The sequence below is a fragment of the Candoia aspera genome, chromosome 3, assembly GCF_035149785.1.
Source record: "Candoia aspera isolate rCanAsp1 chromosome 3, rCanAsp1.hap2, whole genome shotgun sequence".
Classification (NCBI taxonomy): Eukaryota; Metazoa; Chordata; class Lepidosauria; order Squamata; family Boidae; genus Candoia; species Candoia aspera.
The window spans coordinates 175,919,536-175,943,607 of record NC_086155.1 but is presented as its reverse complement, the minus strand read 5'-3'; the positions used below and the strand labels follow the sequence as shown (position 1 = coordinate 175,943,607).

General features: G+C 38.3%; 1 protein-coding gene across 1 annotated transcript; it reads right to left on the bottom strand.

The window, feature by feature from the left end:
• Positions 1–8,695: 8,695 nt before the first annotated feature.
• XKR9 (XK related 9) lies at positions 8,696–20,653 on the bottom strand. The gene is made up of 4 exons (XM_063300248.1): positions 20,546–20,653; positions 18,285–18,767; positions 10,018–10,211; positions 8,696–9,402 (listed from the first exon to the last, which is right to left on the bottom strand). The coding sequence occupies exons 2-4, from the start codon at positions 18,617–18,619 to the stop codon at positions 8,774–8,776; spliced, it is 1,158 nt and encodes a 385-aa protein (XP_063156318.1). The 5' UTR covers positions 18,620–18,767; positions 20,546–20,653; the 3' UTR covers positions 8,696–8,773.
• Between the last annotated feature and the right edge of the window lie 3,419 nt (positions 20,654–24,072).

The window sequence follows — 24,072 nt, the reverse complement described above, 5'->3', positions numbered from 1 at the left end:
CATACCACTAAGAACTTGCCACAATTTGTTATGGTCCACACAGTCAAAGGCTTTAGAATAGTCAATAAAACAGAAATAGATGTTTTTCTGAAATTCCCTGCCTTTTTCCATTATCCAGCAGATATTGGCAATTTGGTCCCTAGTTCCTCTGCCTTTTCTAAACCCAGCTTGTACATCTGGCAATTCTCGTTCCGTGAATTGCTGAAGTCTACCTTGCAGGATCTTGAGCATTACCTTACTGGCATGTGAAATGAGTGCCACTGTTCAATAGTTTGAACATTCTTTAGTGTTTCCCTTTTTTGGTATGGGGATATAAGTTGATTTTTTCCAGTCTGATGGCCATTCTTGTGTTTTCCAAATTTGCTGGCATATAGCATGCATTACCTTGACAGCATCATCTCGCAAGATTTTGAACAGTTCAGCTGGGATGCCGTCGTCTCCTGCTGCCTTGTTATTAGCAATGCTTCTTAAGGCCCATTCAACCTCACTCTTCAGGATGTCTGGCTCTAGCTCACTGACCACACCGTCAAAGCTATCCCCGATATTGTTATCCTTCCTATACAGGTCTTCTGTATATTCTTGCCACCTTTTCTTGATCTCTTCTTTTTCTGTTAGGTCCTTGCCATCTTTGTTTTTGATCACACCCATTTTTGCCTGGAATTTACCTCCAATGTTTCTAATTTTCTGGAAGAGGTCTCTTGTCCTTCCTATTCTATTGTCTTCTTCCACTTCCGCGCATTGCTTGTTTAAAAATAATTCCTTATCTCTTCTGGCTAACCTCTGGAATTTTGCATTTAATTGGGCATATCTCCCCCTATCACTGTTGCCTTTTGCTTTCCTTCTTTCTTGGGCTACTTCTAGTGTCTCAGCAGACAGCCATTTTGCCTTCTTGGTTTTCTCTTGCTTTGGGATGTATTTTGTTGCCGCCTCCTGAACAATGTTGCGAACCTCTGTCCATAGTTCTTCCGGGACCCTATCTACTAAGTCCAGTCCCTTAAATCTATTCTTCACCTCCACTGCATATTCCTTAGGAATATTAGTGAGCTCATATCTAGCTGATCTGTGGGTCTTCCCTAATCTCTTTAGTCTGATCCTAAATTGTGCAAGAAGAAGTTCGTGATCTGAACTACAGTCAGCTCCAGGCCTTGTTTTTACCGACTGTATAGATGTCCACCACCTTTGGCTGCAAAGGATGTAGTCAATCTGATTTCGGTGTTGTCCATCTGGTGAAGTCCATGTATAAAGCCGTCTCTTAGGCTGTTGGAAGAGAGTGTTTGTTATGCAGAGTGAGTTGTCTTGGCAAAATTCTATCAGCCTATGTCCTGCTTCATTTTGTTCTCCCAGGCCATACTTACCTGTAATTCCAGGTGTCATTTGACTGCCCACCTTAGCATTCCAGGCTCCTGTGATGAAAATAACATCTCTTTTAGGCGTGTTGTCCAGTAGGTGCTGCAGATCCTCATAGAACTGCTCTACTTCAGCTTCTTCAGCATCTGTGGTTGGGGCGTATATTTGGATCACTGTAATGTTAGATGGTTTGCCCTGAATTCGAATTGAGATCATTCTATCATTTTTTTGATTATATCCGAGCACTGCTTTAGCCACTTTACTATTAATTATGAAGGCTACTCCATTTCTTCTGTGGTCCTCTTGTCCACAGTAGTAGATCTGGTGGTCATTTGATGTGAAGTGGCCCATTCCAGTCCATTTCAGTTCACTGACACCCAGAATGTCTATCTTTAACCTTGACATCTCACCAATAACCACATCCAATTTGCCCTGGCTCATAGATCTTGCATCCCAGGTTCCAGGTGTGTTGATCCTTAGAACATCGGATTCGCTGTTCACCACCAGCACCGTCGGCCACTAGCCGTCCTTTCGGCTTTGAGCTAGCTGTGTCACCACGTCTGGGGCTAGTTGAACTCATCCTCTGTTCCTCCCCAGTAGCATTTTGACCATCTTCCGACCTGGGAATTTCATCTTCCGATGGTATACCAACATATCTCTGGTTGTACTGATCCATTTAGTTTTCAGAGCAAGAATACTTGGGTGGGTTGCCATTACCTTCCTCAGGGATTGCATTTAGTCTGACCTCTCTGTCATGACCTTCCCATCTTGGGTGGCCCTTCATGGTTTAGCTCATGGCATCATTGAGGTGCTCAAGCTCCAGCACCACGACAAGGTAACGATCCTTTGCTGAAGACAAAAAGCACTACTTACATTTAATCATTCAGTGGAATCATATTAGCCTGTAGTGCCAAAAGTGCACATTTATATATGCACAACAAAATTACATTCTTGGATCAAAAGAAATGGTAATTGGAAGATGAGAAGTGGAAGCTGCCTCTCTGTCTCTCTCACACACTTATTCATAACCATAACGTCACTAGTAATATCTGTAGATAACAGCTATAGTAAATCTCTAAGTTGAGGGGGGAACAGCTGGAGTGTTTTTAACCTTCTCAGCTGAGCTCTGTTTTCCTAGTATAATCCCCTTTCCTTAGAAGTAGTGAGTCACACATAGGTGCACCTAGATCCCCCATCATGTTAACCACAGATTCTATGTGATCACATCTGTTGGTCTTAGTCCTTAGACATCTTGCTGTTCTGAACTGGCCCAGCAGGATGTAGAAATGAGACTCAGCACCTCCTGTTGTAATAGGTGAACACATTATCACCTCAAGCAGCCTTTCCATGGCTTGGGGCAGCAGCAGAGGGCATAAAGCTCAAGATTTTGTGAAACAACAGAAGAAAAGGGCCTTCTCCAAATAGAGAGGCCTGATTTGTCTTCAACCAGAAGGACTGCTTAATTAGTAAGACAATCCTATCTGGTGTCAGTCAGGAACTGAACAGTTCCTTAAAGGATTCTTGGCAGAGGATGCCATGCCAGCTTCAAGAACATGTGGTGGGCATTTAAATAAAATAGATGCCAAGGGAGGCTGCCTGGCTACAAAAAATCCCAAAAGTATACTGCCTGCTCTGAAAATGGAAAAGATTGTAGAGAAAAACAAAGACTGTTCTGTAGCACGTGGAGGAATACACAAGAGGAATAATTTGTGCACCGAAATAACCAAACTGTCAACAAAAGAAATGGATCAGGAAATACTTTCACAAAAGAAAATATAGAGCAGAATCCAGTTAATGACAACAATAGCAAAGTGAAGAACAATGTAAGAGGGCAAGTGAATTAATCCAGATACAGTGATTTTCTACTCCATCAGCAAGTTCTTCCATATTTCTTTCTTTAAAAAAGCCTACCAAAAATTCATTAAAAATAGAAAGTAGAAGAAAATCAAGGCAGAATAAGGAATGGAAGATGCAAAAGTCTGCTATAAAATAACACCGGGCAATTTCATGATTATTTGGCTTCAAATCTGCTTTGGATTCCTGACCCATCCAAGGCATCATGGAGCATTTCCTACCATGGCAGATCCTGGCCTCCTCCTGTTGTGATGATCAGATTTTGTGCAAATTGGAATTTTGCTCATACTTGTGTAAAGGTTTCAAAGTACACTGAATCACATTTTATTTAAGAGGTACCTCATCATAAACATCAATTAGGGTTTTAAATATTTCTATGTTTAACTAAAAGCTCTCTTTGCAAGTCCATTCCACAGTGAGTACAATAGGCACAAACAAGGCTTCTGTGCCATATGCTCAAACATAACCACGTAGTGTGACTGGAAATTTGGAAAGGCCAACCCAAACAATGTTCTACATGCTGTTCAGGGAATTATTTTTCACAACATGCCCTACCTGGCTGTTGTGTCCGGTGTTATATAACTGAATAAGTAATCGTGAAAGCAAGGTCAATTCCACTGGCAGTCTGGGTAAACATTCATCTCAAATTAGGGAACAAGGGAAATTTTCCTTATGGCAGCTCCTTCACCAGAAAAGAAAAAAAAAGATTAGTTTGCATATAACTGGTTGAACATTCACTTTTCTTTGTAAATTAAAATTCCCCAGTGATCTGCCTTAATGCCTATTTGGGATAATTGAAGCAGCCGTATTTCATATCCCATGTCACAGACTATACCAGTGCTTCTCAGCCTTAGCAACTTTAAGATGTCTGGACTTCAACTCCCAGAATTCCCCAGCCAGTTATGGTAAGGAAACTTGTGGAGCCAAAGTTTCCTAAAAGCTGAAAAGCAGTTAAAAAGCAATTTCCAAAAGTGATTAGAAAAGCAAGTATGCGAACCCAGTGTCTTTTTGAGAAGATGGCTATTCCCTCATCTTCCAGAGCTCTAAACTTGCCAGAAACCACTATCTTGCAGTCTTCTCACAATGAGCAACTGTATGGAGCACTTGTGGGCAATCTCAAGTCCTCTCCTTGTCCAGAGAGGTATTGTGAAGAGTCGGTCTATTTGCCGGCTCTTCATTCCACTGCAGTCATCAGCTCCGCTTTTGCAGAGCCATCTTCAGTTTGCCATTTCTTCCCCAGAAGTGAATATTGTATTAATATTTTCAATGCCAAACATTTCCATGTTCAAATTACTAGGCAATTTTTATCTTAGAACTGTCTTGGGGCCTGTTGTGGAGTAGGCATAACATGAACTTCATTCCTGAGCAGGGTCTATCAGTACTGCAATATTGTCAATAGACCTGTAGCATACTAGTAGTAAGTTTTGAATCATGCATCCTTCATGCTCAAGAAATGCAATGTATGTCTATGAAAGCCAGTTGCAAATGCAAATAAATCTATTTTCATTTAATCATATTTGTTCTTCCTCTTATCCTATCCTTATTATCTTATCCTAATTACCCATACATTATTTGGTCAGTAATTTATGTTTAAAATGTTCATGCCAGGAAAAAGAAAAAGAAACATACCCAGGATTTAGAGTACAACACTTAAAAAAGGAAGAGAGATACATATAGTATCAGTAACCACTGAACAGAAGAACTCAACACTCTAACAATTCAAAATGAACTTTGGCCCCCCAGTGATCACTCTTTAGTACTTAAGTCTTCATAAATTTCCATCCTTTATAGAGTGTTTTTGATGGCAGACAAGTCTTTGCTGAAAGTTAAGTGCTCTTTTATATGATCGTATAAAGCAGGCTTGGGTTTGAATGGGTACATTACATTGACAAATGTTTATTGGAAAGCCAATTACAGCTCCATAAATCAAGGCTCTCTGTCCCACAGAGGGTAAACTCACAAGTGCCACCAGATGTCACAATTGAGCCCAGCAGGGTAATTCAAATAATTCCATGGAATCCTGTCCCTCATCCATAGCTCTGACAGTAGTAGACAGGAAGAAATAGTTTATTATCTTTCAATTAACTTATTAAAATACTTGTTGCAGGATGTCATGGCCATCCTAGAGTTCAGGGGGAAAATGCATTTGTTTTCAATTTCCAGATAGATTAAAATGACACGGTCAAGCACAATCCACTGGCAGGCTGGCAGCTGAATTTTAAGGTGGACATGATTGTGTACATGCAGCTGAGTGAAATCTCTTTTACCATTTAATTTTGCAGTGGGCAGCTTATATTTGAAATACATCAGTTAATGATATGCATGCTCATGTTACTGTTTAAGTAGACTGATACTAACTGAACATGATCAGTAAATACTAGAATATCTATTTTAAGCCTACACCTAATATGTACAGCCCATTGGGTTTATTGTTCTATGCAAGATTTGCAAGAAATGCTTGTAAATTTTATTGCCATGCTGTATTTACCTATTCTCTTTCTAATAAATGAGCCCTCAAGTGGTGAAATCAAGAAATAACATGGCAGAAAGCCTATCCTCTGAATTGAATGGATTAAACCACAGATGCATTTTCAAATACTTCAGTGATTCTCAGGAATCTTCCATTCTGATGAGCATAAGAGAAAACCTTGTCCCTGTCACCAAATTCATATCTGTGATAATCATAAAATAGACAAAGGGAACAAAGGGAAAAGCCTACTCTGATTTTTTTTTTAATTGCAATGGAAAAAATGTTGCTGGAAGGGGACCTAAAGTGTTAGTAAGGTAGACCACATTTGTTTACAAAGAATATAAAAGAACTTTGGAAGGTTGGAATTTAATTCGAAATCCATCTTCTTGGATTATTGGTGGATTTTAAAACTTGATAGAGTATAAAACATTTTGCATTTTTATCTTTCACAGACATACTATGAAATTATTCAATAACATTTTAACTGGACCAGATTGATAGATGATAGATATAGATATTTTTCCCAAAAATGTATTGTTGGCTGGATTCATACAGCAAGCTAGACTGCCTGTCCTAACAGTCAGGAACCACGCTGAGATGAGGAATAGGTCTCTAGTGTTTTATTACTGCTACATTAGACAGAAAATCCTAACAAACTGAAGAAGCGTGGGAAAAACCCAGACAGATAAACCCCAAAAGTCAAGGCGGGTCTGATCTGTGTCTCTTTGAATGGCTGCTCAACTCCTCACTACTACGCATGAGTTTTCCCCCCTGGATAGGGGCCCCCTCCTGCTCACCATCAGTGCTCATGACACCGCCACTATTGAATAATGGTTTATTAAAGAAATAACAATGGGCTTGGTTCACCTACAGTAACTTGTTAACTCATACAATATAGTGGGGGGGGGTTGCCACATGATAGGCAAAACTAAACAAATGCTATTATGGCTTTAATATTTGATCACATGTAGATCTTCTGCTTGAGTTCCTAGAGGATGTCATAGATCAGTGTTTCTTAAACTTTTTTTCTCTTAGGACCCCTTCCCACTTTTAAAAATTATGGAGGACCCCAAAAGAGCTTTTTTTGTGGAGTTCTTGGTACTCTCTGAGCCTTGTTGTTTTCTTTCAGACATCTCACTGCCAGACTAGAGAACATCTTCAGTTGTTTCACACTGAAGATATTGCCTTGTCTGGCAATGAAATGTCTGCAAGAAAACAAGGCTCAGAGAGTACCAAGGACTCCACACTTCAACCCTGAGCTACAAATATTCTGTTCAATTGGAGAGCTTTTTTTGTATGGATTATATTTATCAATATTTACTGTATTAGAAATTAAAATTGACGCATTTGCTGCCACTACTGCTTCTCATAATTGTTTGATGGGATTTTAATATTGTATTGTTTTTCAACAGAGAACCAGTTTGGTGTAGTGGTTAAGGCATCAGGCTAGAAGCAAGGAGACCATGAGTTCTAGTCCTGTCTTGGGCACAAAGCCAGCTGGGTGACCTTGGGCCAGTCACTTTCTTTCAGTCCTAGGAAGGAGGCAATGGCAAACCACTTCTGAAAAACCTTGCCAAGAAAACTACAGGTACTTGTCCAGGCAGTCTCCGAGAATCAGTCACAATTGAAGAGATTAAAAACAATTTTTTTTCAAGATAGGCTGGCAAATAATTTTGATTTTGCAGACCCCTGAGAGGGTCTTGGGGTACTCCTAGGGGTCCTAGGACCATATTTTAAGAAACACTGCAATAGATAACTTTAATTACTATGTGCTATATCACATTTGATATGATATCATATTTTGACACAAAGCACTCTAAATACAATTCCTATTCACCCAGGAACCAAAGGTTAATAGTAATAATTTTAGTATCTGCTTAATTACCTAATCTAATAGAGGCAATCCAGATCCAGAACTAGTTTTAAATCATGTTACTATTGTCAGATGGTGTTTGCAATCATGCAGTCAACACCCTACCCCTTTACATGTACATGCAACTTTGACTTCAGTTTTTGCAGTTTTAACAAGCACAAAATCAACTTGTAAACTTCCTCAAGAATAGCATTGTGTTTATTGTAAAGATATAATGATTCACACATCTAAACAATAATAATTGTAGTTTAGGAGTATATGTGAATCAACAGTATTCAACCATGTGAAATCCACCCACTGCAACATTGTAGCAATTTATGGGATGGGAGGACACACTTAATAGTTTACAGGGAAATGTAAATTTTATTTAAGTTCCCACTTAAACATTTTATTTTCCTAACATCCTATTCATTCTCTGCAAAGCTAGCCCCTGCAGATTGACAATATAAATCCCAGATAACAACATAAAACCCACAGATCATGAATACATTCTAAAATATCAGATCCATTACAATTTCCATAAATAACAGTGATAAAATTCAATAAGAATTCATGAAGTTGACAGGACGACTTTGGGCCAGTCACACTCTCTCTTATGACACTGTGGTAGATATAAAATTAGGGCAGCTGTCTGAGAAAAGGGAGTTATAAACGTAGTTAATACTAAATGCTGTAATGAACAGTAGAGGAATATACCCTGTTCAAAGCATCTTGCATTATTTTTACTGTTGAAGGAAAATATAGTACTCATTCTTGCAATCCACACATTAACAGGCAAGAATTACTACTGGCAATGTTGATAGGAGTATGTTCCATCCTCCCCATATTTATTTGTTAGATTTATATTTTGTACAACTCCAGGTGGTGTGCATAATGCATCCTTCTCTTATTTTCCCCACAACAAGCCTGTGAGGAGGGGTTGTTGGCTGAATGGGCTGAGAGAGAGGGAAAAGATCTGATGAGAATAAATTGATGAAAAAGACACTGATCTTACCTGAATGTCAAGGAGAAAAATAGGTTTGAAAGTCTGTGCAATCAGACTTTTAAGCACCATTCCAAGTTTTGTTATAAAATATATATATTTCGGTCTACATTCACAATGTATATAAGATAGGGCCATCAGATCAGGGTTGCAAAAATTAGTGGGAGCAAAGAATTAAAACTTCCCAAAACTATGTATTACCATCTAGTGGTCATACAGATTTTTGCCGACCAAATCTAGCAGTTCTTTATTGTATCAGAAATTTACTAATTCTGCAGGGTTGTTTTCTTTCTAGTCCTGGTCCATCAACTTCATCGTGTGTGTAATAAATATTAGGATGAAAAAGAACATAATATATAATAAGAGAAAGAATACCTAGTACTAAGGAGATTGCAGCTGCAATAATCAATGCTGACAAATATAGTTTTTCATCGAATAATGATTTCCAGAACATACATATATACAGTACAATTAAAGTTACAATTATTCGAAAAACATAATAAACAGTCTGAACAATTACTGTGTTTTCTCCCTTGATATTAAAAAAGGTAAAAATGAGAATGATTCCCACAATCATTCTATAAACATATTCTGTTGCTTTAAATTTACAAAATTCAGTGTTTTGCTTTATCACCCAGCTTAGATTCCCAAACCAAAGCAATATAAGCAGAACAATAGAACCTATAATGCTGAACATTGTGACTAGCACAATGGTAAGTATCCAAGAAGTTAATGTCATCAGTTTATAGAAAAGATATATTAGTTTGCAAAATATCCCATTAAATTCATTTTTATCGGGCAGAGATTTTCGCAAAATTATCTGATAGCTCACTGTTGCACAGGAAATGCTGCAGAAAGACAAGGCGATGGAAACATCTTTCAAAGAAAACAAAAATAGGGAGGGTTAGTTCAGGCCAAAAAAGTTGCAAATTTTTATATTAAATCCTTTTTTTTAAAAGGGGTTAACACAGAAACACAAACTACCTAGACAGTCTGATACTTCTACCAATCAACCTGCATTAATGTGATGCCTTCTAAAGGGGTCAGATCTTCAGCCATAGTTCATGTTGCCTTGATTTAATGACTGACATTTATCATTATTAACATTTATTGGCAATTTTTCAGGATGACAATGTCCCCAAAGCAATTTATAACCAATAGAAAAGTTAAAACAAAAGCAAAATAAACTGAGCTTGTATTGAAAAATAGTCTTTAGGTGCCTTTGTACCTGAAATAAAGCAGAGGGAAACTACCAGTACAATAATTCTTCTCCAAAGAAAAGGTTGCTAGGCACCCGCATTGTTAAGAGTGTTTATCCCAGGTAAATACTTTTTAAAATTGGCCAAGGCTTTATATTACATTTTATTACTTTTAAAGATAATAATTTAATACATTTTGCGAACCTTAATCCTGATCTTTATTGTAGTTTTGCAGAAAGCTATTTTTTAAATAAGTAAGCTACTTTGCATTTTTAATATGGATTAGACTTACACTGATAAAAGGTAGAATGGTCAGATGCCATCACAATGTGGATCTGAAGAACAAGCTGGGGTGTGCTTTCCAGGAAGGCTTTAAATAGCTGAAGCATACTTATATCAGCCATTGCATTGATGTATAAGTTATGAATGTTGTTGGTGGAGCTGTCTGATGCAGCCTGATATCCACGTTTCAGTGTGAAGCAGTATCTATAATGAGAAAAAAATCACTCTCTTTAAAGTAGAAGCTAGATAGAGAATCAGACACAGAACAATCTTCCAAGTTTATTTACTTTTTTAATGAAAAGCAGCCATGGAGGTGAGAGTTCTAAGAGGACCATTACTATGGGAAAAGGCCACTAAATCTTTTTTTTCTAGCTGTTTTTCTACACAATCCTTCCCAGCCCACAGTCCTTTACGTCTGTTAGGGAAGAAAATATCCACCCACAGTCTTTCTTTTTCTTCAAATATAAAGCTGCCCATACCTGCCTCTGTCTCTGTCTCCCTCCCTCCCTTTTTCTCTTTCTTTCTTTCTTTCTTCCAACATTTATGGAAAATTGATATACACCTCCTCTGTAATCTAGTTTGAACTTTTATTACCTGAAGAATAGAAATATGACAACCATACAAATCTGCTCCATTCTCCATTCCCTTTTATTGAGTAGCGTTTCAGTCTGGGTAGAAAATATTTCATATGAAATTTTTCACAGAAAATTATCCTAAACTTTTAGAGGATTGGACTTCGTTTATTCAGTGGCTAGGAAGATGAGGGTTGTATGTGCAAGTTCTACTTCTCTTCCCTTTAACCATTAAACCCTGCATGCTTCCAGCAGCCAGAAAGTTTTTAATTGTTTGTATTTTGTTATCTATGTGTTGTTAGCCACTCAGAGTTATTTTGTAGAATAACATAGGCTGCCATACACATCTTTTAAATGAAATAAATAAAGTCTTCATACAGAGGGTTCTATTACTACAATTCCTGGAATGGCCATATGGCCATTTCACCACTCCTCATCCAACATTTTATTATGTGGAAGACGAATTAGCTGACCTTTGCTTGACACTAAGAGGGTTGAATGAAAAATAATGCCTCCATTGCTATAAATCACCAACAGATGGCAGTACTGATGTGCTAGAAGCTCAGACATGTTCTTTGGCATCTGTTCCTTCACTTCAGTTGGTAGAAACTTGCTGTGAGAAAAAGTGTGTTGCTATTGTTTGTGAAATGGCAGCCTGCAGTATGTACTTAACAGTGTGCTTTAAGCAATGCTCTGTGATTGAATTTTTGACTGCTGAAGGAGTCCTTCCAACTGAAATTCACTGCCAAATATGGGTTGTTTATAATGATGATTCCATTGACATGAGTACCATATGCAACTTGGCCAAAAAATGTAAAGATAGTGAACGAGGAAAACCTGACTTGTGTGATCAAGAACGAAGTGGATGACCTATGACAGCAACCAATGAGTGTCTCATAAGATAGACCAATGAACTGATTAAGGACAATTCACAGATCACTCAAAGGAACAATGCTGTCAAGCTTGGCATTTCACAGGAACATGTGAGTGACATTATTGATGTCTTTCTATATTGGAAGGTTTGTTGAAGGTGGGTTCCTTGCACACTGGTAGCAGAGATGAAAGCTTCAAGAGACTGAATTTTCCAGCAATTGTTGACACGCTATGAGAATAATGGTGAGGAATTTCTTCACAGCATCAATTCAGCTGATGAAACATGGGCTCATCACTGTGTCCCAGAAATGAAGCATCAGTCCATAGAATATCATCATAAAGTTTCCCCTTCAGGAAAAAAAATTCAAAACCAGGCTTTGGCAGGAAAATTGATGGTTACAGTTTTTTGGGGATGCAGATAGTGTTGTTCACATGGATTTCCTTAAACCTAGCACCACTATTTACTCAGACCGCTACATTGCAACACTGAAAATTTTGAAATAACTATGAAGCATAGTTAAGAAGCACAAGAATTAAATTATGATGCAACATGACAATGCGAGGCCTCACACTTCATGCGCCAAGAGGCAATAGTGAAGTTGGATCTCACTGTCTTACCCCATCTGCCATACAATCCAGACTTGGTGCTATGTGACTTCCACCTTTTCCCAAAATTGAAGAAATACCTTAGTGGGCATCTGTTTGACTCAGATGAAGCTGGGGAAAGGACTATCAGGGCTTGACTGAAGAGACAAAGTGCAGAGTTCTTTTGTGACAGCTTTAAGAAGCTTGTCCATCATTGGCAGAAGTGGGTAGTGAATGGCGGTAATCATTGGAGGTATCAGCAAATCAGCATGCCTCATTAGCATGTGGTTGAGTTTGTTTTAGGATGCAAATTCTCCATGTGCTTCTAGAGGAAGCTGTTTGTTGCCCCTCCCACATTCCTCACTTCCTCTTCCTCACCATCTGGGAAGGGAGTATGCAGCTGCAGTTCTTCCATCTTGAACCATGCGGTGGGCCTAGAATTCAGGAGGTTCTCCCTTTCTCCATGCAGCCTTCAGCAGCAATGAGGGCTGAGGGTCAATTCAGTTTAGGGAAAGAAAGAATCATTTTTCTACTGAAATGGATGTAACTGGACCAAATAAATCAGTAAGACTCTTTTTACTTACTTTTGAACCTGCTTTGTCTACGTGTGTAATTCTTTATGCTTGGGTGGGCTAAGTGTGTAAGATCAATAACCTATATTTCTCTAATGTGCTCATTAATGCTATTTTAGATAATATTCTTTTTCTGTGCACATCTTTCGCTGTGTTAAGCTCTGCTCCATTCAGTGGTCCTAGCTGTCCACTAATGGCTTCAGTAATTATGTGGAAAAGTAAATATAGATAACAAAAGAGTTGATTTCAAGGATTGTTTTCCTGTTTCATTTACTAAAACATCCCTATTTAGACTAAAGTTATGGAGGTAGAGGCTCTACTTTTCATTCAGCTAGGAGAATGAATTCCTAGTATGAATTCCACTAGGAGAAAAGCACCATATTCAATCCAAATAGATTTCATGGTGGAATAATCTAATATTAAGGCTAAGTAGTGCTTCAGATTCTGTTCCAAAAAGTGCTTTGGAGACTGTAGGGTGTGAATGTAGTACCCATCTGTAATTCTTTAAACTACCACATTTTACAGGATTGTTCAACAGTTGTGCAGAAAAAATCCAGCTGCTTTAAAATGTTGCAGGTGAGATATTCATTCCCCCCTGCACTCTGAAGCCATTTTTCAGACTCAGACTCAAAGTGCTGCAAAGCCTAATTTTACATTTCTACTCAAGAATGATCTAAAGTTATCAGATATATTATATTCCATGTGCAGAACTGGATGGAAAATCCTGAGAAGCTTCCATTTGTCTTTCTGGAGCTACATATGATAAATGAAAATTATGACTGCCATGCTTTGGGTTCATATTTTTCAGTTTTTAATCATTTATTCAAATACCATTTAAAAAATGTCATCACTCAGTCCCCTCCAATCTGCAATGAAATAAAATCCTCCATATCCACACTGTTGATCTAGCTAATGGTGTCATCATTCATTCAATGAAGATAGCTCTGTTATCTTCCACTCCACTCCTTTCATATTGTAGCAAATCCTTTTTCCATCACAGTTGCATGTTAAGTAGAAATCAGCCTCCAAGATGTCAACACAGATGCTACAATTTCCATCTAAACTAGAGCAAAACCTCTCATTTATCTCCATTAAATTTCATTATCTATGGATTTTCTCATTCAAGGGAATGGATGTTGCAGGCACAACTATATGAACTAATACAGAATGCCATTCATGCTGGAGTGACAGAGGTTCAGTTTAGAAACATTTACATGCAAGAGTCAGCTAAATGAAAGACAAAGCTATCCGAAACATCCAGAAATATTGAAGCAATTAGTGATAGGCATGAGACAAGAACCACTGGAAGTGATACTCTCATTTCATTTGCTCACTATATTTATTCAGAATCTTTAAAAATAAAGGGCTATAAAAGTGTTTCCCTGTGTTAGATCTTGGTGATCATGTTGCACAGAAGTTGGAAATTTGTAGAACATCAAATTGAGGAACTTCAGTTAAATTAAATCATAGTGTGTGTGTGTGTGTGTGTTGCAGTTAATCACAACCTATCTTTCAAACAGACAAAAACTATGTTGCCTTGCAATAAACTAACAATGATGACTGAAAACAGATGGCCTCCTTCCACTGCAAGGATTACACAGCAGCTAGACAATAATCTCTCATAGCTGCTGTAGGTATATCCTGCATTAGAGACCTTGCACTGGCCAGGGGTTGGACTGCATGGCATCCAAGATCACTTCCAAGACAGATACTCTGCATCCATCCATCCACACATGAACTTACACACATCTTGCATCACAAGGCTTGAGATCCAGTTTTTGTTTTTACAATCCAGCTGCTAAAGGCACATCGTACTTCTTTTCCAGTTGGCATATAGAACTGTTGCCATCCAGTAATATAATTCCTCCTGCATACAGAGGGACCTTCATTTATTGGCAATGGCAGACTGAAATTATTTCTGTTAAATAGTTCTCATCTATCCAGCACAGGAAAGCCCTGTAATGCAAAGTACTCAGCATATGCATGTTTACTTGGAAAATATGTCTTAATTCTTTATATTACTATTAAAATTAGGGCTCATAGCAGCTTAACATTCTTATTTATTCTTAGCACACATGAATTTCCAAAGCTGAAAAGGTACTAAATGTATCCTAGCATTTTCCATAGCACTATAACACCACCAATATTCCCAGTTCTCTAAATAATGCATCCTTGAGGCTATGAAATATTATCCTCCAGAATAAAATTTAACAGGAATAATATATTAAGTATCAAGACAGATTAATTCATTGCCTCCTATAGAAATTTTGAAATTCAAATATTGAGTTACTGTATTGGAATATACAGAAATTATTTCTATTGTCAAATCATACCGTACCAAGGAATTAGATCTGAAAGACAAAATGGCAGTTTTGCAGTGTGTTCCAGTATGCCCTGAAGATGCCTCTTGCCATTATATCAAGATTTTCCCTTGGAACAGTAATAGCGGCTTCCACAGCTCTGGTCCGCCACTGAATGGAGCACTGATGTTACAGTTTGTACCAAATTCAGCAATAAACCTCACGGAGATCAATCAGTTACTCCCAGTAAGGTTTGTATCCCGAAGATAACTTTTTAACCAGGATAAGTATACTCAACTACTATTAATTCTTAATTATAAGGAAGGTTCTGGAAGTTCAAGATACACAAAACCTGAAAGTTTCATCAAGTTTTATCCAAATGTATCTGTTTTCTAGAAGAGTGCAGTCAAAAGATATTTTCCTCCTCACTGGTGCTCTCTGAGCAATCACAAATCTGCTCCAGAAGGTTAGGAATTCTCCAGATTTGGGAAGACAGAGAAATGCAGTGAGAAATGAAGGGTATTCATACAAGTCCACCCCCAAGATTGTAAATGCATTCCAAAATATTTGACAACCGTATTGTTTGTTCATGAGAATGTTGCTTACATTTTACTCAATCCATTTTAAAATTCTTAGAGCAGCCTTCCTTCCCCAGACTGGGAGCCTTTCAGAATTCACCTACTTGTAGTCTGCATGCATTCAGACTGAAAAACGCTTTTGTAAATTTTGCTCTGTGGCTACAGGTGCCAAACTAGGAATGGCTGAGGTCGCTAAGCTCAAGTCAGAAGGGTTTGAAATATCAAGTGATTTCTGCAAGGTTAGGAAGCAATGGTATTAGGTGATGAGTCTGTTCTGATGGCATCACAGTAGACTAGGATTGCTGATCAATTTATTTTCATAGTTATTCCTGTGTTGTCGCTTGATAACTCTGTGACAGAGTTGTGATATATACATCAGTTCCTGTTACTGCATCTCTAAGCTAGGTGAAAATCATGTTCCATTTCTATTTGCAATGCACACTAGAAAGGCTGGATGTTCTTCCAAAAAAAAATGCAACCGCACTGTGTGACATATGGACGCTGATTAGGGAGCATTATGATTGCTAGTGACTTGAATGGTCTGTTATTGGGGTGCAATCCCTCCTTTTCTCGTACATGCTGGATGGCTGCTTGGTTGCCAATAGAGAAACCATAGATCTAAGTCTGATCCCTACGTTAGAATCTGCAAGCAACCAGTATTGTTAAGAACCCCAGGCTATCATGCAGGCATCAGGATGTATTTTGATTAGGCATGCCCCCAAGAGGAAAGCTCTTGCATCATAGCGAGAAACATCAGAAAAAACAGCTAATACAGAAAGTAGGAATAACTGCACTAAATCAGCATAGAGGCCATGCCTTTCCTCCATTCACCCACTTAACAAATATATAACTCCCAGGAATGGCCAGCTTTTCATTGTATTACTCAACCCTAAAACAGCTGCAGTACTGGGTTAAATGCCTTTCATCATACCAGAAAAAAAATAGACTTTACATCTCTTTGCAGCTGCCAGAGTGTTGACTATACATTTTATGACATTTCAACAATTGGCTTTAATTAACAACGCTCAGAAGTACAGTTCTTGCTCTCTCTGAACATTCCTAGAGTGTAGGGGTAGAACTTTCATATTGTGTGATAGAACAGCATGGCAATAGCAGATAGATGGAGATAAAGACAGTTTATCTGAAATGCTATATTACACCAGATGAAAGTGCCTTTTTCTTCCACAGTAAGAACAGCATTCCTTTAACAGAAGATATTACTGAACAACAAGAATGCAGCTGTGAAATAACAAACTAAACATCCAAGAACTGATTCCTGTTCCTTTGAGAATGCCTCTTGTACAGACAGAAACCACAGATATCCCTTTAATGGTTTTGATTTTAGTATGTAAAAGTAAGAAGCAAAATGTCAAGACAGAACTGCTTTGTTATGTTATGTGGACATGGATTTATCCTTCTGAATAACAAACCCTGCAGGATTTTCTGCTTATAAAACAATTAAGAACATTAACCATCTGGCTCTAGCATCTAAGCATTGTGCAATCCAGAAAAACAATTTGAGTAGATCAGGCTATTATATAATTGATTCACATGAGCCGGTGGTTCCCCAAGCTGTACAGTGGTCAGACTGACAACCTTAAATAAATGCTGATAAATTCACAGCTGAGAAGCTCAGAGGTTACCTTTGGACTTCTGGCAAGGCATCTCATAAATTAAGGTGTTTATTGTTCCTAGGGAGTGTTAGCAGATTGCTAGGAAAGCCTTTGGCCCAGGAGAGATCAGAAAAGTCACACACCAGGCATTTCTATAAAAATAATTTTATTTACAGAAAGCAAGCATATTTACAGGCTCTCAGTGAGAGCTGCTTAACTCTCTACATGCCTACACAGAAGGGAAACCTAAACTAAAACAAGTCCAGGCAAGTTCTTCCCCCCAGGTGCAAAAATTAACAACTGAAAAGGGGACAATTAAATTCAACCTCTTCACCTGGCCAAAATGATTAGTTACCATAGTAACCTTAATCTGTAGTAGAAAACATATTAACAGGGAGAAGTTAATGAGTTGCATTTGATTCCACTTCTTGAAAGCTAGATAAATATAAATTGGCTTATAGGCATTGTATTAACGTATAGTTACATGGATTTTGTTTATTAAGTTTATAAAGTCTGACATTACCTTTTAAAATTCTATCAGCTTACAGAAGACATAGGTGAATTGTAAGAACTGGATGGATAAACATTAAAAAGATTTAAAAGAAATGGCAGATGTGGGATTTTGTGTTGCTGACCTACAGATTTCTGGTACTGTATAGTAACAATACCCTCTGATTGTGTAGTGCAGCTAACACCTTTATCTTTCAAAGGTCATCCACTGTAACCTGTTTTTTTGGCCCTTTGGTGGTTTTCTGCAGATAATGCAGATAATGCAGTTAATGCATAGAAGCCAGTTACTATACCTTGAAGTGAAGCAACCAGCTGATACAGATTGACTGCATCCATGCTTTGTGAAAGCAAGCATGTCACCTTCACTTTGAGCCCCAGGAAGATCACATTGTCTTGGATGCTGAAACTGAAGTACCAAGTGGATTGTGCCTCTTTACACAAGCCTGCTATAAACTATCTCAGATGAAGCAATTATTTATAGAAACCTGGTTCATATAGGTAGGAATAGTAATTTAAAATGTCAGGAAATTCAACAAGCAGTCACACAATGTGTTGACATTACCACCATCTATAAAAACTCATTTACAGCCTTTATACATAGCCATCTATAAAAACTCATTTACAGCCTTTATACATATAGTACCTCTGTTCTAGGTTTAAAACTTGGCACTTACCTTATAAATATTCCACCATATAAGGAATGTAATAGAAAAAACATCCAATCAAGCTTTTCAACGTTATCTTCTTTAAACCAGGTGTAACTGAAAAGCTGAATAATTATTGATGAAAACAGTCCTGTGGACAGTATAAGGGTACCCCTCAAATACTGGCCTTCACATAAAAAGCTTTTTGCCATCCACAGATCTGCTCCAACATCAGATATATAAACCACAAGCCCAAAAATAACAACAGCAAAATCTCGCTTAGTAAATCTCATTTGCTGTGTTTCATGACTGACCATTTCAACGCGGGTAAAAAAATTCAAAAAGGCTTTCTTAGAATGAAACATGGCTTATGTTGGTCAAAACAGCAGATCAAACAAAAAAGTCAGGTCCACAAGTATGTTATGAATTCTTTTTTACCACTTAGAAGTCATTGAGAAAGTAACAGCATGCAGTTTAAAAGATGCTGGTAAGGTTAATTCTTCCTTATGAGTCCTGCAAAGAATAAATAATTAGTAACTAGGTAGTTCAGGCGTTCATAAAAATGAATTATCAATAATCTCAATAACTATTAGAGAAGCAACTTGTGGAATGACAGTCTATGGTAATGTGAAATCCTATGCATGTTTTAATTGAGTTCAAGAAGACATTCCCAAGTAGGAAATACACCAACTGAGTAGATGAAAAAAGGAAGAAAACTGGAAAGTTTTCCAAGTCCCAGTGCAGATCTTTTTTTCTACTTCCCATGTTTCCCTAAGGCATTACAGTACTTGGATATAAAACTTCATTACAAAACCCCCTACATTCTCTAAAAAAATCAAAAGGCATCCCAGCTTAAAAGTAAAGCACACATGATAGAAGTGTTGCTGGGAGCTGTGTATTTCTCACACAACAGGAAGGGCTGGAAGATTGTGCATGTTGTGGTATATCCATTCACTGTCTTAAAGGAAATATTTTTATTATTCCAAACTATGAGATGTATGTACAGCAACATTTTATTTCTATACGCTGGGGCAGGATTTATTTAGCAATCTAGATTTGCAATTTATTGGCAACAGCAATTTATTATTTAGCAATATAGATTTCAGATTTTAATGCGGGGTTTTTTTTAAAGTCCTGTCTTTATGACTTCAAAGAGCTGGGCATTTCCTCTGAGTAAGTTTATTCCTCATTGTAACATTATGTAATTATTGCCTATGTATTTATACATCTGCCTCACACTTTGCTTAGAGGGTTGGGTTATTACATTGTTCTAATGCTTGCCTGACATTGTGTAACTTGGGTGTTAACAATTGCAAAAAAGTGTATGCACTAATAAATCTGTTAATTCTTAAGTACTACAAGACTAATTGTTTTTGCTGCAACTAAAATGCAGAAGAGAGTCAATCTGATGTAGTGTTTAAGGCATTAGGCTAGAAACTGGGAGACTATGAGTTTTAGTCCTGCCTAAGGAACAAAGCCAACTGGGTGAACTTGGGCCAGTCACTCTCCCTCAGCCCTAGCAAAAAGCAATGGCAAACCACTTCTGAAAATCTTGCCAGTATAGTCCAGACAGTTTCCAGGAGTCAAGACTGACTTGAAGGCACACATACAAAACCCCATACAGAAAGGAACTGCATAAATCTCTGCCTTCTTGCCTTAAACATTCTTTGAAAAGAGATTGCCACTTCTGCCAGCTTGTCTTTCAAGGTCTTTGAACTGCTAGGTAAATTGACTCTATGGTATTCTAAATCAAACAATTAAAAGCTCCTTGCAAGTGTTCTCAGTCTACTATGTTGCTTATTGAGTGAATATAGTTAATATTGAGTAAAATGAAAAAAATGGCCACTATGAAAGTAACTTATTATGTGTTATTTCTATCTAATCTTGCAGGTCATTCCAGAAATATTGAAAGTGAAACCAGCACTTGGAGAAAAGAATCTGCTTTTGTGGAGGTTTAAGCTCCCATCTAGAATTATTTAATGCTGTGGTGAACATTTATTGAAAACCAATATGAAAATGATTCCATAGAGAAAAATAAAAAGTCTTCAGGGGTCAAGCAAATATACATTGTTGGCCAGATGATACAACCACAGATAAATTTTCTGAATGACATAAATGTAATTTTCCTTTTGGTCAATTAATGCTTTTTTTCACCTGACAAACCTACTGAAGTCCATTTATCAGGCCCACTCTTAGCATAAGCTATTTTCTAGAATGTCACAGCATAAACTCTTTAGATACCGCCAAGATGGTTAACTGGTCTCAACAACCTTGTAATAAAAAAGATTTACCTTAAAACTTGCCAGGTAGAAACACATTTTCAGTAGAAAACTCCACAGAAGGAAACTGTTAACGTTTTGCATAGTTGGACTGTGACACTGTAGTCTACACCCAGAAGAGGTTTGGGTGTGGGCAAAATGTAAAGTGAAACTCCAGTCACCAACAAGGCACATGATCCATTAATAATCTTCTGGGTATGTGGATACAGTGGTTTATGCACTGGGCTAGAAACTGAGAGACGGTGAGTTCTAGTCCCGCCTTAGGCACAAAGCCAGTTGGGTGACTCTGGGAAAGTCTCTCTCTCTTTCTCAGCCCTAGGAAGGAGGCAATGGCTAACCACTTCCAAAAAACCTTGCCAAGAAAACTGCAGGGACTAGTCCAGGCCGTTGCCAGGAGTCAACACTGACTCAAAGGAACAAAAAAAACTATTAATTATTGCTTTTGTTGAATTATTCTTTTTGTAAATCATTTTGTCTGATTCCAACTGTCTCTAACAGCTTACTTCATTCTTGCAAGAAAATTGAATTAAGGTTTTTTCTTACTTTTTCTAAAAACACAGGTTTGTTTTTAATGGCAATGGTATTCCAGTGAACCGTTCAAGATAAGCAGTGTGACTGTCCTATAAACTGAACAACATTCAAGTCCTCAGGCACTACCCACATGTATTGGGTTATGAAATTGCCTGATGCTAGAATTAATCTGATCTGTGACACTGGAAATGTGAAGCTAATCATGTATTTAAATCCTCCAAATTGCTGCTGATGGTGCAATAGTTTTACCTCCAGCTCTACTTTTGTTTGGATTGTACTTGGATGATGGAACAGCCTTTATTCCTTTCATGGTCCCCAATTCCCTAAAATGTGCCCTCGCTGCCCCCTGAAGGAACTCAGCTGTGCTTTGGCTGCAATTTTTAGAACACTAATTAGATCCCCAAGGCTTGCAAGTGTCCAGCAAAATCTCCACTTAGAAGCTAAACCAAACATTAGTCACTTGTAACTCTACATATGTCTAGTGCCCTAAGGAGGAAGTGACGTGAAGAGAAAAATGGGCAGAAAGTGAGAGCTAATCAATCTTTTCCTGTAAAACTCTTTTCCTCATTAAATTAGGTCCCTCAGTCAGGATCCCATCTGACTGAAAAAACCCAAAGAGATGTTTTGGACAATGAGGCTTAGGAATCCACAAAAAAAAATATGGAAGGAACCTTTAGTGTATCACAGGAAGCCTGAAGAATGCCATCAGTTCTACCCTCCAATACTCTATTTAATCCTGACCTGGGCGTATCCAAAAGTAAAGCTCTACTTAGGTAATTGCAGGTAATGAACCAGCAGAGAATCAAGAAAAGAGAGTTTGACAGTGTGTGTATAAAGTATTCCCTCTCTTCTGGCCTACTGCTGGATTAATTGCACCTTTTGGGGTCTATTAATCTCCAGGCAGGCTTGGATAATAAAAAGCAGATTTTTAAACTGGTAGGTTAGGGTTAGGATAGAATTGGAGCTCTGGAATACAGGGGGCAATAAAGATACTAGATAGGATTACTCCTGCGGTACCTGCCTTTATCTGCTGAAGGAAGGTTCATTAGTTTAGTGAGGAGTTGCAAATGATGAAATCTATGGACCATCCCTGGAGGGAGATAACCAGACATGGATTTGAACTCAGACTCAGGCCTACATTACGGCAGTAAGGATGAGGAAGCCTAATAACCTTTCTTCCCTTCTTCCATCTGTTAAATGCCAAGCAGCAGCACCATTCAGAATTACCAGGAAAGGATGGGCCAAAATAATTTTTTTGTGATCAACTGGCTGGTCATTTCATGGATAAAATGATTCCTAAAACTCCAAACTGAAAGCCAGATGGTCAAAGTCCAATAGATTAGCAGGGATGGCATCTTAGAATGCTATGTGGAAGATCTGTGGATCTCAAAAAAGTGGAACAGATCCTTTGTGATTCCAGCCTGGCCACCTGGGAGCTTCATCTCTGTCCCACGTGGCTGGTTAAGATGCCAGGGAGGGGACTGGTAATGCTGGCCAGGTAGTGGTCCATAACTCTCTGCAGGAGGAGCTACCAGCTACCTTGAAAGAGGCTCTGGTTTGCCCCCTCCTTAGAAGCCAACCTGGGTATCTTAGACAACTATTATCATATATCTAACCTCCTCTATGGGGGTGTGTGGTGGAAAAGATGATGAGATGACCATTACATAGGTCTAAGGAAGAAGCAGATTACCTAAACCTTTGGTAAGAATTTAGGCATGGGCTTGGGACAGAAACTGTATTGGTTGCTCATATCATTGCACTATGGTAGGGTTTGGATGTAGTTACCCTTACTGGACCTCTCAGACCTTTGATACCATGGCATCCTTCTGGATCACATGTTAGGATTCATTCTGCCTCTTCCTTAGCAGGCAATTTCCTTCATCTTTCCATTCTGGGAGATGAGGTGGAAGTTTTGACCCAGTGTCTGAAAGCTGTCAGAGACTGGATGGGAAAAAACAGGCTCAGACCCAGCCCAACCAAGACAAAAGGGCTGTTGATTCAAAAGCTTGCTCTTTCTGAGATAATACAACTTTTTCTCTGCATGGGGTTGTGCTTCCCTTAAAGAGCAGGCCTGCAATCTGGGGGTCCTCCTGGATTCATAGCTCAGGCTAAAAGAGCCAGTGGAAGCTGTCACAAAGAGAGCCTTTGTCTGAATTCTACAGGTGCTCTAATTGCAGCCAAGGATGGGATGTGTTAAGGACATTCATGCCCTTGTCAACTCTCTCCTGAATTATTGTAATGTGCCGTACATGGGGCTACCTTGAAGCCAACCAGAAACTTCAGCTGGTGCAAAATGTGGTTGTGCATGTGCTTATTAACTGAACCTGTTATTTTTACAATATACCCACTGTTACAAGAGCTGCACTAGTTTCAGTTTGTTTTCAAATGCAATTCAAGATGCTGATTCTTACCATAAATCCCTATATGAGTAGGGACCGGGGTATCTTCAAGACTGCCTTTTCTGACCAGAATCTGTCTGTCCAATACATACAGAATGTCTTCTGAAGGCCCCCACTTATCAAAATATTCAGCCAGAGGGGACAAAGAACCAAATCTTCTCTTGGGGTCTCCCCTTTTATGGGATAGCTTTCCACCAGAAGCAAGAGCAGCCCCTTTCCAACACAAAAGCTTGCTAAATCCTGGTTATTTCAGAATGTCTTTAGAGACTGCCCACTAGGCAGGTGTATGTTCAGACCATGAATGTTGGATTAGTTTATGTCAGGTTATTTTATGTAATTAATGCAGGATTTCATTTGTAGTATGTATAATTGATACAATATAAGTATATATTGCTAAGTTGACGTGTTAGATTTATATATTGTTTGTTCAAAGGATTCTTAAGGTCAACATATAGTTGAAGCCAGAAGTTTTTCTTTTTGATTTAATGGATAACCAGATTGAAAGAAAAATTGGGGACTTTGTTTTTATATGTGGTAACAGCAGCAAGACTTTTATATGCACAAAGGTGGAAGGACTTACAAATTCCTACAGTGGAAGAATGGATGGTG